Source organism: Lactuca virosa, chromosome 9, assembly GCF_052849685.1.
Source record: "Lactuca virosa cultivar CGN04683 chromosome 9, Lactuca_virosa_CGN04683_v6, whole genome shotgun sequence".
Classification (NCBI taxonomy): Eukaryota; Viridiplantae; Streptophyta; class Magnoliopsida; order Asterales; family Asteraceae; genus Lactuca; species Lactuca virosa.
In genome coordinates this window covers 155197617-155211073 of record NC_136434.1, presented here as the reverse complement: position 1 = coordinate 155211073, position 13457 = coordinate 155197617, and the positions used below count along the sequence as shown (strand labels likewise).

Below are 13457 nucleotides of genomic sequence, written 5' to 3'. Positions count from 1 at the left end.
GTTTTATTCAAATATTCATTCATGAATATGTATGTTATATTCACATATGAATATTACATAACTTGCTGCCATACATACGTTATTCAAATGTGAATACAACAAGAATTACTTATATATGTTCTATTCACATATTAATATAACATATATATATTCATATGTGAATAAAAAATATGAATACATATGTTTTATTCAAATATTCATTCATGAATATGTATGTTATATTCACATATGAATAGAACATAACTTGCTGTCATACATACGTTATTCAAATGTGAATACAGCAAGAATGACTTATATATGTTATATTCACATGTGAATATAACATACATATTCATATGTGAATAAAAAATATGAATACATATGTTTTATTCAAATATTCATTCGTGAATATGTATGTTATATTCACATATGAATAGAACATAACTTGTTGTCATACATACGTTATTCAAATGTGAATACAACAAGAATGACTTATATATTTTCTATTTACATATGAATATAACAAAACATATTCATATGTGAATAAAAAAATATGAATACTAATGTTTTATTCAAATATTCAAATGTAAATATGTATGTTATATTCATATATGAATAGAACATAATTTAATGTCATACATACATTATTCAAATGTGAATACAACAAGAATGACTTATATATGTTCTATTCACATATGAATATAACAAAACATATTCATATGTGAATAAAAAAATATGAATACATATGTTTTATTCAAATATTCAAATGTGAATATGTATGTTATATTCATATATGAATAGAACATAACTTGCTATCATACATAGATTATTCAAATGTGAATACAACAAGAATGGCTTATATATGTTCTATTCACATATGAATATAACAAAACATATTCATATGTTAATAAAAAAATATGAATACATATGTTTTATTCAAATATTCAAATGTGAATATGTATGTTATATTCATATATGAATAGAACATAATTTGCTGTCATACATAGATTATTCAAATGTGAATACAACAAGAATGACTTATATATGTTCTATTCACATATGAATATAACAAAACATATTCATATGTTAATAAAAAAATATGAATATATATGTTTTATTCAAATATTCATTCTTGAATATGTATGTTATATTCACATATTAATAGAACATAACTTGTTGCAACAGATACGTTATTCAAATGTGAATACAACAAGAATGACTTATATATGTTCTATTCACATATGAATATAACAAAACATATTCATATGAGAATAAAAAAAATATGAATACATATGTTTTATTCAAATATTAATTCATGAATATGTATGTTATATTCACATATGAATATAATATAACTTGCTGCCATACATACGTTATTCAAATGTGAATACAACAAGAATTACTTATATATGTTCTATTCACATGTGAATATAACATACATATTCATATGTGAATAAAAAATATGAACACATATGTTTTATTCAAATATTCATTCATGAATATGTATGTTATACTCACATATGAATAGAAATAACTTGTTGTCATACATATGTTATTCAAATGTGAATACAACAAGAATGACTTATATATGTTATATTCACATGTGAATGTAACATACATATTCATATGTGAATAAAAAATATGAATACATATGTTTTATTCAAATATTCATTCGTGAATATGTATGTTATATTCACATATGAATAGAAAATAACTTGTTGTCATACATACGTTATTCAAATGTGAATACAACAAAAAGGACTTATATATGTTCTATTCACATGTGAATATAACATACATATTCATATGTGAATAAAAAATATGAATACATATGTTTTATTCAAATATTTATTCGTGAATATCAAACTCATTTATCTTCTACTTACTATTGAATGAAGGTAAGAACACTAACATTTCCGATAAAGATTCACCAACAATGAGAGAAACAGGATCAATGCAGAAAAATCAAAAAGGTATAAAATACATATCATATCTTATAAATGAATATTCTATATTCATTTATGAATATAATATATTTTCTTTGTAAAATGTATTTCAATATTATTTATCTTCTACTCACTAATTCATGAAGGTAAGAAGATTTGTATTTCTGATAAAGACCCCACAACTATGATAGAAACAGATTTCAAGAGGAAAAATGTGAAAGGTACAAAATTCCTATCATATCTAATATATTCATATATGAATAAAATTGTATATCTTAGTTATAGTTTTGTAATAAATAAATATTAATAAATCAACGAGTATATATCATATTCATATATCAATAACTTATTCAAATATTATATGTTTTCATTCCCCAGATAAAAAAGAAACAAAAACACCAAAGAAAATAAAGCAGAAAAAGCAGAAAAAGTCCATCAAAAAGGAAAACTCCTGAAAAACAACAACTACAAGATTCAGACTCTGATTTTGAAAGTAGTCATCCATCAAAAAAGGCAAAAAAAAGGAGTTACCAATCAAAAAAGACAAAAAAAAAAAACCAGTGGTAAAGGAATTTTACTCAATGAAAAACAGATGTTCACCAGAGTCATTACTATCTATAATCCTTGGGATGAGCAAAGAACAAAAAGAATCTGTAAGATCTATAGGTTTTGGAGCTTTCTTAAAAATCAAAATCACAGATATACCACTGAAGCTGGGATTTTATGTTCTTCAAAAATTTGATTATGAGAGAATGGTGATAGATATTGAAGGAAAGGAACTGAAAGTAACAACAGAGTCTGTTCATGACATATTGGGCATACCAATTGGTGGAACCAAACTTACACAACTGGATCAATGGCCTAAGGATGATACAAGTTATGATGAATGGAAGCAACAATTTTAAAAAGATTCAATCATCCGACTGAGTGCAATCAAAAATTTTATTGTTTCTACCACACAAGCTGATTTCAATTTCAAATTGAACTTCTTAGTTCTTTTTGTCAACACGTTTTGCGAGCCAACATCAATGGAAATATGCAACTTGTTTCCTTTGAGTTATATTTCAAGAAAAACAGATATCAGCAACATAGACTGGTGCAGCTATGTTTTGGATTGTCTTGTCAGAACAAAGAACTCATACATACCATACTCAGATAACAACTACTTTGTTCGACCTTCAGCTTTCTTGGTGGTAAGTTATTATAATGTTTATACTCAATTTTTAATAATATTGATTATTCATAACTGAATAGCACATATTCATATATGAATAAGAAAAATATACTTGTTCACATGTAATGCTTTACATTACTTATTCATATATGAATAAGTAAAAAATAATATTACTTGTTCATATATGAATATATATATATATATATATATATATATATATATATATATATATATATATATATATTCATGTATGAATAAGTAATGGTTTGAATTACTTATTCATATATGAATATCAATTAGTTATCATTTATGTGCAGTTGTTCTATGTTGATAACATCCACTCAGAAGCTTTAACTGTAACACGTAAACGTCCAACAATTTGTTATTGGAGTTCAGAGAAGATTGGATATCGAGAGACATTTGAACAAAAAAAAGGTAGATTTGGACTTGGAGAATTAAATGAAGAATTTGTTAATGAACAAGATGAAGGAGATACAGATCTCGAAGACAGTGATTCTGATAAAGATGAAGATCATTCTGTTGAGGTAATTAGTTTGAACATGTTAATAATATATTATTACATTAAATTCTAATCATACTTCTTTTTTATTACATAGGCATATGAATCAAAAATATCTAAAATGCTTAATAGTTTCGAGAGGATGAAGGAAAAGCTGAATGCAAAGCTCAATGATGCGATAACAAAGTTCCCTGAAAAGGAAAGTTTTAGGATTTTCAAAGAAAAGATGACAAATATAATTGGTGAAGAAAAAACAGAAGGCACAACACTTTTTGAATTTCCAAGTAATCAAACTGGATTTGAAGGAATCAATTTGACACCAATAATCGGTCAAAAAATAAATGATCAAAAAGAAAATGAAGATAAAGAGGGAAATGGTGAAGAAGACAATCATAATGATGGAAGTCAACCAGAAGAAGATTATTTGCTTGATTCAAATGAAGCAGAGAATGAAGGAATAAAGAATGATGGAGATAATAATCAAAAAGAAGGTGAAACTGAAGTAAAAGAGAAAGATGGAAAGAACAATCAAAATGACAATGATGAAGAGAAAAAAGGTGATGATAATGAAGAAACAAATAATCATGAAGAGACTATTCAACAAACTGAAAATGAAAACTTGTTGGATAAAGTTGTTGACAACATTGTGGATCATGTCCTTGGAGTACAAATTTCAAGTTTAAATAGTCAAGAAGATGAAATCTGGAATGACCCTGAGATAAAAACTATTTTGGATGATATTGATATAGGTAAATTTTGTCTTACTTTTATTTTAAAAAAATATATAAAAATATTAATAAACAATAACAATTTTGTTTATTAAATTTTGACCAGGGTCACCAATGAGTAGAAGTAAAAGTAATACTCTTGCAGAAAAGGAAAAATCAAAAGGTGTACATGGAGAAGGAAAAGAAGTTGAAAAAACGAACGGAGATGATACAGGTAAATGAATGATTTAAAATATATTACAATATTTATATTGATTTTTTTAATAACATTGTTTATTCATAAGTGAATAATACACTATATAAATGAGTAAAAAGGTAAAAAAAAATATTCATCTATGATGTATATGTTTCAGGCAAGGAAAACTCTGAACATACAAATAAACAAGGAGGAGAAGCTAAGAACACGAAAGATGGAGGTGAAGATAAACACACAGAAATTGAGAAAGGAAATGCAGAAGATAAAGGTAAATAGTTGAATCACTAATAAATGAATATAATAAGTTTTATTATTCACAAATAAATAACACAATATACAAAAAAATAAAAATTTAATATTTCTTATTCATAAATAATGATATGCATTACTTATTCATAAATGAATACATTACTTATTCACATATGAATTACTTAATCAAAGTTCTTTATCTTTCAGGAAAGAAAAACTCAGAAAATGAAAACAAAAAACGAGAAAAAGCTGGAAAGACAAAAGGAAATAAAGGAGGTAACAATTTGGATAAACATTTCAAAATATAAACTCAAATATTATAATTAACTTACAACTATTTATATGATAAATCTCCTGGCATGCAGATACTCATCCAAGCTTTAGTCTAGGTCTCAGTCAAGATTCAGATCAAACTTCAAGTAAAAAATCTAATGAATCTTCACCAAAAAAACCACTTACAAAGAAACAAATCAAAGACGACCATCAGAAGGTTGTTATCAGATTAGAAAAGAAAAATGTTCTTAATCCAAATCCAATCTCTGTAACAATTCCTACTGAAGTAGGACCATCAAAGCATGATCTGGATCAACCAAGAGATAAGAAGCTTGATGATGCTTTCAAATCACCTTTCAAATGCAGAATAACAGACACAAAACCCAAACTGACACATCAGGAGAGTATTGTTTGTGAATGGTCGTTCAACTTACAAGGGAATACATCATAAGTAACTTTATTTTATATACATTCATATATGATTATTATATAGATAATAATCTATGACATTTTGATTATATATTTGCAGAGATGTGGTTGTCCAGACAAAATATGGTCAGATAATAGAAAGAGTAGTTATGGAAAGTCTATATGCAAACACATAGATTTTTGGAGAAGTTTTAGACACTTGGGCTGATTTACTTAACCACCAAGAACTGGAAAGGGATTTTGGAAATTCACCATAAAGACTCTTCTTGAATGTTGAAGTTTCTGTAAGTTTATGTTCTAACCTTAATTCCTTCCTTATTGATAAATGAATACACCAATATGATGTATTCATTTATGAATATTATATTTTTTTACAACTGAAATTCACATATGGTTATACAAATATGATGTATTCTTTAAGATAATTATATATATTCAACTGAAATTCACATATGATTATCTGTAACCTTAATTCCTTCCTTATTGATAAATGAATACACCAATATGATCTATTCATTTATGAATATTATATTTTTTTACAACTGAAATTCACATATGATTATACAAATATGATGTATTCTTTAAGATAATTATATATATTCAACTGAAATTCACATATGATTATATTGGTTACAGACTGCTTATCTAACTTCAACATTGTTTGATGAAAGAAAGTATGAAAAATTCAAGGAGAACTTTCATGACAGTACCAATGGGTAAAAAAAATCTTGAACATAAAAGATATTGACATGGTATGTTAATTAAAGTTGTTTTTTATATATATTTTATCAACAAAATACTTACCATTATATACATAAAAACATGTATTCTTTCCGGTTGTTAGAAGTGCTCACATTTTTGTGATTGTCTTCAACTTAAAGAAACCATCAATTGAAATTCTAGACAACAGTGCAGTTGAGGGGGATTATGAAGGGAAATACGGAGTACTATTGAAACCTTTGGTATGTATCCAATTCACAACAACATAAAAGAACCAATTTATTACATATCTAACTTTTATTTTATTTAATGATCAGAAAATTTTGTTTGTGAGATACTTTAAAGAAATAAACCATCCAAGAGCAAATGCAATATCAAAAGAAAGTATCAAACCCCAACGACTTGAAATTTCATGGAGAACAGTTAAAAACAAAGTTGATTGTGGGGTCTTTGCAATGAGACATATGCAGACCTATATGGGATAACCACTCTCAACGTGGAAACCAGGTCTTCATAAAGAAAGTGCAATTCAGCAAACTACTTTAGAGAAGCTCAGGCAAAGGTATGCACACATAATGCTAACTTCTGAAATTAACATGTTGAAGGCTAAGGTGTTGGATCTTGCTGAAAAATATCAAAAAGTTGAATTCAAAGTGCGTACTGATCATGCATACAAGGCTATGCAAACAATTCAAAAAAGGTTAAAAGAATATTGATGATTGCTTGTCAAGATGAAAGAATGTTGAAGTGTGATGCTATAGAACAGTTTGTGTTGAAGATGAATGGATTTGAAGTACATGTAAGATGATTCTGCGAAACAAGTTTTAAATGGTTTGTTAAATGTTATTGAACATCGTTTTAATATTTTGTGAAATGCTTATGAACAACTATTATTATCTTGTGTTGAATGATTATGTAATAGAACCAACTTTGCTTATTTCTGTCAGTTTTTTATATTTAAATATTTTCAAAGTTTATTTATGTTTATTCATAAATGAATACGAATATGATATATTCATTTATGATTAAATTAGGAGTAATATGTCAGTATAACAAAGTTCATATATGAATATAACAAATTTCATATATGAATATAACTAACTTATTAGTATAAACAAGTTTGCTTATTTCTGTCATTTTTTTATATTCAAATATTTTTGAAGTTTATTTCTATTTATTCATAAATGAATACGAATATGATATATTCATTTATGAATAACAAAGTAATATGTTAGTATAACAAAGTTAAGATATTAACATAAAAAAGTTCATATATGAATATAACTTATTTATTAGTATAACAAATTTCACATATTTGTATTCATTTATGAATAATTTACCATATCAATATAACTTATTTTATAGTAATTTAAAAAACAAATATCAACATATCAATTTACCATATGAATATAAATGTGTATTATTCATACATGAATATTATTGTTTATTGTTTTTATCTGTATATATTCATAAATGAATAAAACCAAAAAACATAAAAAAAAAAAAAACTAAAAAAAATCCCTAACTGTCTTTTGCTGATTTAGCAGCTCCAACTCTTTCTGGACAAGTACGTAAATTGTGTGGAACTCGTTTTCCACATCCTGAACACATTTTATGTTCTTTTTTAGAATTTTCATATGCTACTTCACCTGCACTTGGAATTATTTTCTTGATTCCAGAACCTTTATTGCTTTGAACTTCAGGAACATGAATATTAATCTCTTCTGGAATAGGAATAGTAACACCCAAAAGCTTGCATACGACTTCACCATCTGTCTTGCTTTTCAATCCAGGAGAAATATAATCACTCTCAAATTCCTTCAACAACATTTGTTGTTTCTAAGCAAACAAAGCCAATCTCCTTTTGTCATCTCTTACAATATCCAAACATGATTCAAAACTATAATATGAATCATTGACTAGCTTCACATTCTCACAATCACCTGAATCGGATTGAAGAGAACTAAAACGATAATTTCTTGATATCACATCCTTTCTCCATCTTTTCAAAATGTACCTTTCAGGAATTTCTTTAACACCACATCTCATCATTATTGTAAAAGCATGTCTGCATAAAGCACCCATACGCTTAAAATGTTCACAACTGCAATTTATTTCTTTCTCTTCGGCTTTTATTTCAACCTGATATAAAAACAAAATTTACACATTTACATTCATATAAGAATACTCATATCAACACTTACATATTCATATATGAATATTCATATTCATATATGAATATTCTCATATTCATATATGAATATTCTCAAATTCTTATATGAATATTATTACATTTTTCATAAAAAAACTAGTAAAATTACCTTAAATTCATTTTTAAATTCGATTTTACTGTTGTTGTGCTGCACAATGTAAACTTCCCAACCATCTTCAATACCAACATATGAGTATGTACAGAAAAAAACATGCTTTACATATTTCTTTTTGCACCTCAAAAAATAATGTACTTGTATAAACCTTTGATGCTTGCAGTTCTATTTCTCGAGGTGTTTGCATTTTATATGATACTTTCTTTGATGCCTTATCAAGCTCACGTTGAGTATTCCTTTGCTTTTGAATGGCAGTGTCATAATTCATCATGAAATTCAAAAGTAAGTTCCCACTTTCTGAGTATGTATTAAAGAATGAATTCATACTCTCTGACCTCGACGTAGTCTTCATCAAACCACACATTGGAATATCACTAAAATATCCAGGTATCCATGAATCACGTATTGTAAACATGTCTTTAAACCATCTTGTGTCTTCAAGATTGAATTCCTTCATAAGCAAACCCCACTTCACCTCAAAAACATCAGGTTTCATATTAATGTCCCAAACAAGCTTCGAAAACCTTTTTCTAAAGTCTGTGTTCGTAAATAAATCATTTGATATCTGTATTAAAAGAAAACTATTCATAAATGAATAAATAATAATACGTAAAATAACAATCAATACTCATAAATGAATATACTAATAAGTAATATATTTGAAATATATTAAAATAATACCTTTTTTCAACTTTTTCATTATATGCCACATATATAATCGGTGCTTTGAATTAGGAAACACATTCTCAACAGCTTGTTTTATTGCAGCATCTTGATCGGTTAAAACAAGTGTTGGTTCTTTCCCATGAGTTTTAAGAAATGCTTTAAGCAACCAAGAGTAAGACTCAATGCTTTCATTGCTTGGCAACCCCGATCCAACAGTAACTAGTTTTTTATGATGGTCAATAGCAGTAAATGGAACAAAAACTATTCGATACCTAACATACAAAAAAAATGTTCATTAAAGTCAATTTTGATGTATTCATAAGTGAATATAAAAATATTAATATATGAATAAGCTATAAAAAAAATTAGATAGAATAACTTACTTGTTTGTTCGGAAAGTCGCATCAAACGAGTAACATCACCAAATTCAGCATAATATGCCTTCTCCATTTCATCAGCCCAAAACATCATCTTGACAAATAAACTCAAATGAGTAATTTGGATAGTGAGCTTGACGGTCATTCATTGTGTTTACTGTCATTTGGGCATCTTTATAACCAATAACCCTGTTGATATCTCTCCTTAAATTTTTATAGTCAACTACTTTGGGCTTTACAAACTCATAACACCACTTGTACCTAATGTGTCACAAGATTTCTTTTTCTGTTTGCCACCACGATTACATATAACATGTTTCTTCTTTATAATATTGTTATTAAACCTTGACTGTGTGCTCAGTCTAACATCAAAACCACCAATTTCAGCACACTCAGAATACATTTTGATAGCTAACTTTAATGATTTGAAGATTAAACCCTTAAATGGAATAAGTTGAACAGGTTCATCTGGCTTATAGACATGTTCTCCAATTATATCATCACAATATTGCGCATCATGTACTGAACTTGAAGATTCACCACCTAAAATAATAATGCATGAATAAAACAATAATATATGAATAAAAAAATCATATATGAATACATGAAACTCATATAAATCAAACAAAAAACATTCATATATGAATAAAACATTCATATATGAATACATAAAATTCACGAGGATTCAAAATATATAAAATAAAACATAACTTATTCATATATGAATAAAAGGAAAAAAATAATAAATTCGAAATTACAATTATCATACGTTTATTCATATATGAATAAGACAACAATTTATTCATATTAACATATTCATATGTCAATAAATGATAATCAACAAAATTAAAAACAACAAAATAATTCAATAACTGATACCTTCAAAAAATGAGTTCTCAACATCTTCTTCTTCTTCACTCTCACTCATAGAAGAATACAAATCACAATCAATAACACTAGAATTCGACATAATAAACCAAATGATCTGTATAAATAAACAAAAACAATCTTAATATCGAATATATCTCACAAAAAAGTCGTAAATATGAAAACCTGGTTAATTTCGAATATATCTCACCTCAACGTACAAAATATCTGAAAGAAACTTAAATCAGATCGATAAGATGATGTAATTAAGCAATATCTCTCAGTTCAGAGCGTAAACACTACAACGATATATCCGATTAAAAATTAAATCAGCTCCGATTTGAAATAAATATCTCAAACTACTTAACAAAAATCCGATGAAATAACTCCAATACATATTCGAAACTTGATAATCTTCATAATGAACTCCGATGAAACAACTCCAAAACGAAGATAATAAGCGTAATTTCAAACAAATTATAAAAAGCAATAATCTTGATAATGAACTCCGATCTATCCGATTCAAACGATATACATACCTGATCAAATCGGAAACTGAATACGAAGAAGAAAACTTAAACACATATGCGAAACTTCACGATTAATGGAATGAATACGTATAGTTGCTAACGAGTTATATCAAGAAAAGAATCTTGATAATGAATTCCTCATATCCGATTCAAACGAGCTAAAGATATCATCAAATTGGAAACTGATAACAACGAACAGGTATGTAACGTCCCAAAATACGAGCCAAAAAAAAATTCATTTTTGAAACATATACTTAGCAAACATTAGAAATAAAACATTCACTGATCATATCATTTCATAAAAATGTCGCGTGTTCGGAAACCATTTTATAAAAACATAATAATGTCAGAGTACAAATCCCAGAATAACTCATGATGCGGAAATCAATGTGTGTGTATGATGTGCCGCTACCGCGCCAGCTCTTTCCCCTTCGACGAAGAGGTACCTGAAAACAAAACTATAAACTGTAAGCACGAAGCTTAGTGAGTTCCCCCATCATACCACCTACCATACAGTTACATAACATACATATATTGTCCGGCATATCTGGGTGCCCGACCTACCCCTTCGGTCCTCCCGACCGGATACTGTCTAGCATATCTGGGAGCTGGCCTCCCCTTCGGTCCTCTCGACTGGGTACTGACTAGCATATCTAGGTGCTGGTCTCCCCTTCGGTCCTCTCGACCGGGTACTGTCTAGCATATCTGGGAGCTGGCCTCCCCTTCGGTCCTCTCGACCGGGTACTGACTAGCATATCTGGGTGCTGGTCTCCCCTTCGGTCCTCTCGACCGGGTACTGGGGACTATTTCACCCCCTTACTACTACCACATAACACATTTATCACATAATCTATCTAGCATGGCTGGGCACGACCGCCCCTTCGACCCTATTGGCCGGTAATCTGGGGACTATCTCCCCCTACAGTCACTAGTACATAGCATCATGTCATTTTAGCACATAAACATATCACAGGTAGTAACAACCCTAGATGAATATCACAGAGACAATCATCTATCATGCAACTCCTACTGGTGGGCCGGCATTGTGGCCGTAGACCCACCGCTACTGGAAGGTAACTCACCTCAAAGTGGCTGCTGATCTGCGTGGGAACTGACTGACTTCTGCTGCTGCTGCTCCGGAAATCCTCCGGCTATAATTCCCACAAAAACACTCAGTCAAATACTGCTAACCGACCTCAGGGTAAAATGACCATTTACCCCTAACTAAACCAAGAGTCAAAATCAAAGTCAACTTCCAGTTGACCCGACTCGCCGAGTTGGCTTGCCAACTCGCCGAGTCCCTATCCACTCGATTGACCATAATCTCGTCTCTACTCGTCGAGTTAGGCATTGACTCGACGAGTTTCCCTCTAAACCGATGACCACTAGTCCTTCATCCTACTAGCCGAGTTATATGAACAACTTGTCGAGTTCATCTTTAACCGAAGAACATTCTATGCTGAGACTCGCCGAGTCGTATGAACAACTCGCCGAGTCTGTTCTTGAGGCTCGCCGAGTCAGGGCATTGACTCGCCGAGTTCCTCCATGAGTGAGTCTGGCTTTCGACTCACTGAGTCATCCCCCCCCATGACTCACGACTCCACTCAGCAACACAAAAAGGGGAAAACTCGAGGACTCGCGACTCGACTCGCCGAGTCCGATGAACGACTCGCCGAGTCGGCCACATGCCACTATTATATACTCGATTTTGCTTGGATCCAACTCATTCCATACGTAGATCTAGGTTCCTAGGGCTTGATTAACACGTAAAGTTTCCAACTTTACGTGTAAATAAACACCAATGAAGGTTTTAGGGCTCAAAATGCACTAAAAGAGTAGATCTAGGGCTTTCATGCAATATGGCTTCATAAAGGCAGTGGATCCGAGCTCCTGGAGCTCAATCATGCCTAGATCTAAAGGTTAATCAGCTTATCACAGACCCTAGTTCATACCCAAGCTTGGAAATGGCTCAAGAAGGACTTTAATGGAGCTCTAAGGGACTATAAGCATGAAAACAGAGGGAAACTGAGTTATACCTCAAGGAAATCTCTGAAATAACACCAAGATGCCTGGCCTCCTTCCTCTCCTCTTGATCTACTCTCCTTTCTCTCTCAAAGTCTTCAAGAAATCACACCAAGCACTTCAATTTCACAAGGAACGATGTTAGAACGATATAGGGGGCTCTGAGGGTGAATGGGGGCGAGCTTGGGGCGCATAAGGTTGGTTTAAATAGGGTGCAAACCCTTGGAATTAGGGTTTCACCAGACAGCGGGGACTCGCCGAGTCGCCAACTTAAACGTGTTCCATGTCCCGGCTCTACTCGGCGAGTCGGGCCTACAACTCGCCGAGTCCAAGGCTAAAAATGCAAAATACTTAGATAAATTTACATACCAGGAACCAGGTGCTACAAATCTCCCCCACTTATTTTAGACGTCGTCCTCGAAGTCTGCTGCTCGGTCCTGAACAGCTCGGGGTA

The 13457-nt window shown here is 30.2% G+C and overlaps 1 protein-coding gene across 1 annotated transcript; it reads right to left on the bottom strand.

The window, feature by feature from the left end:
• Positions 1-8053: 8053 nt before the first annotated feature.
• Positions 8054-10554, bottom strand: LOC145139930 (protein FAR-RED ELONGATED HYPOCOTYL 3-like). The gene is made up of 6 exons (XM_079073586.1): positions 10464-10554; positions 9929-10127; positions 9223-9479; positions 8680-9078; positions 8536-8600; positions 8054-8356 (listed from the first exon to the last, which is right to left on the bottom strand). Exons 1-6 carry the CDS (start codon positions 10552-10554, stop codon positions 8054-8056), a joined length of 1314 nt encoding a protein of 437 aa, XP_078929712.1.
• Positions 10555-13457: the final 2903 nt, after the last annotated feature.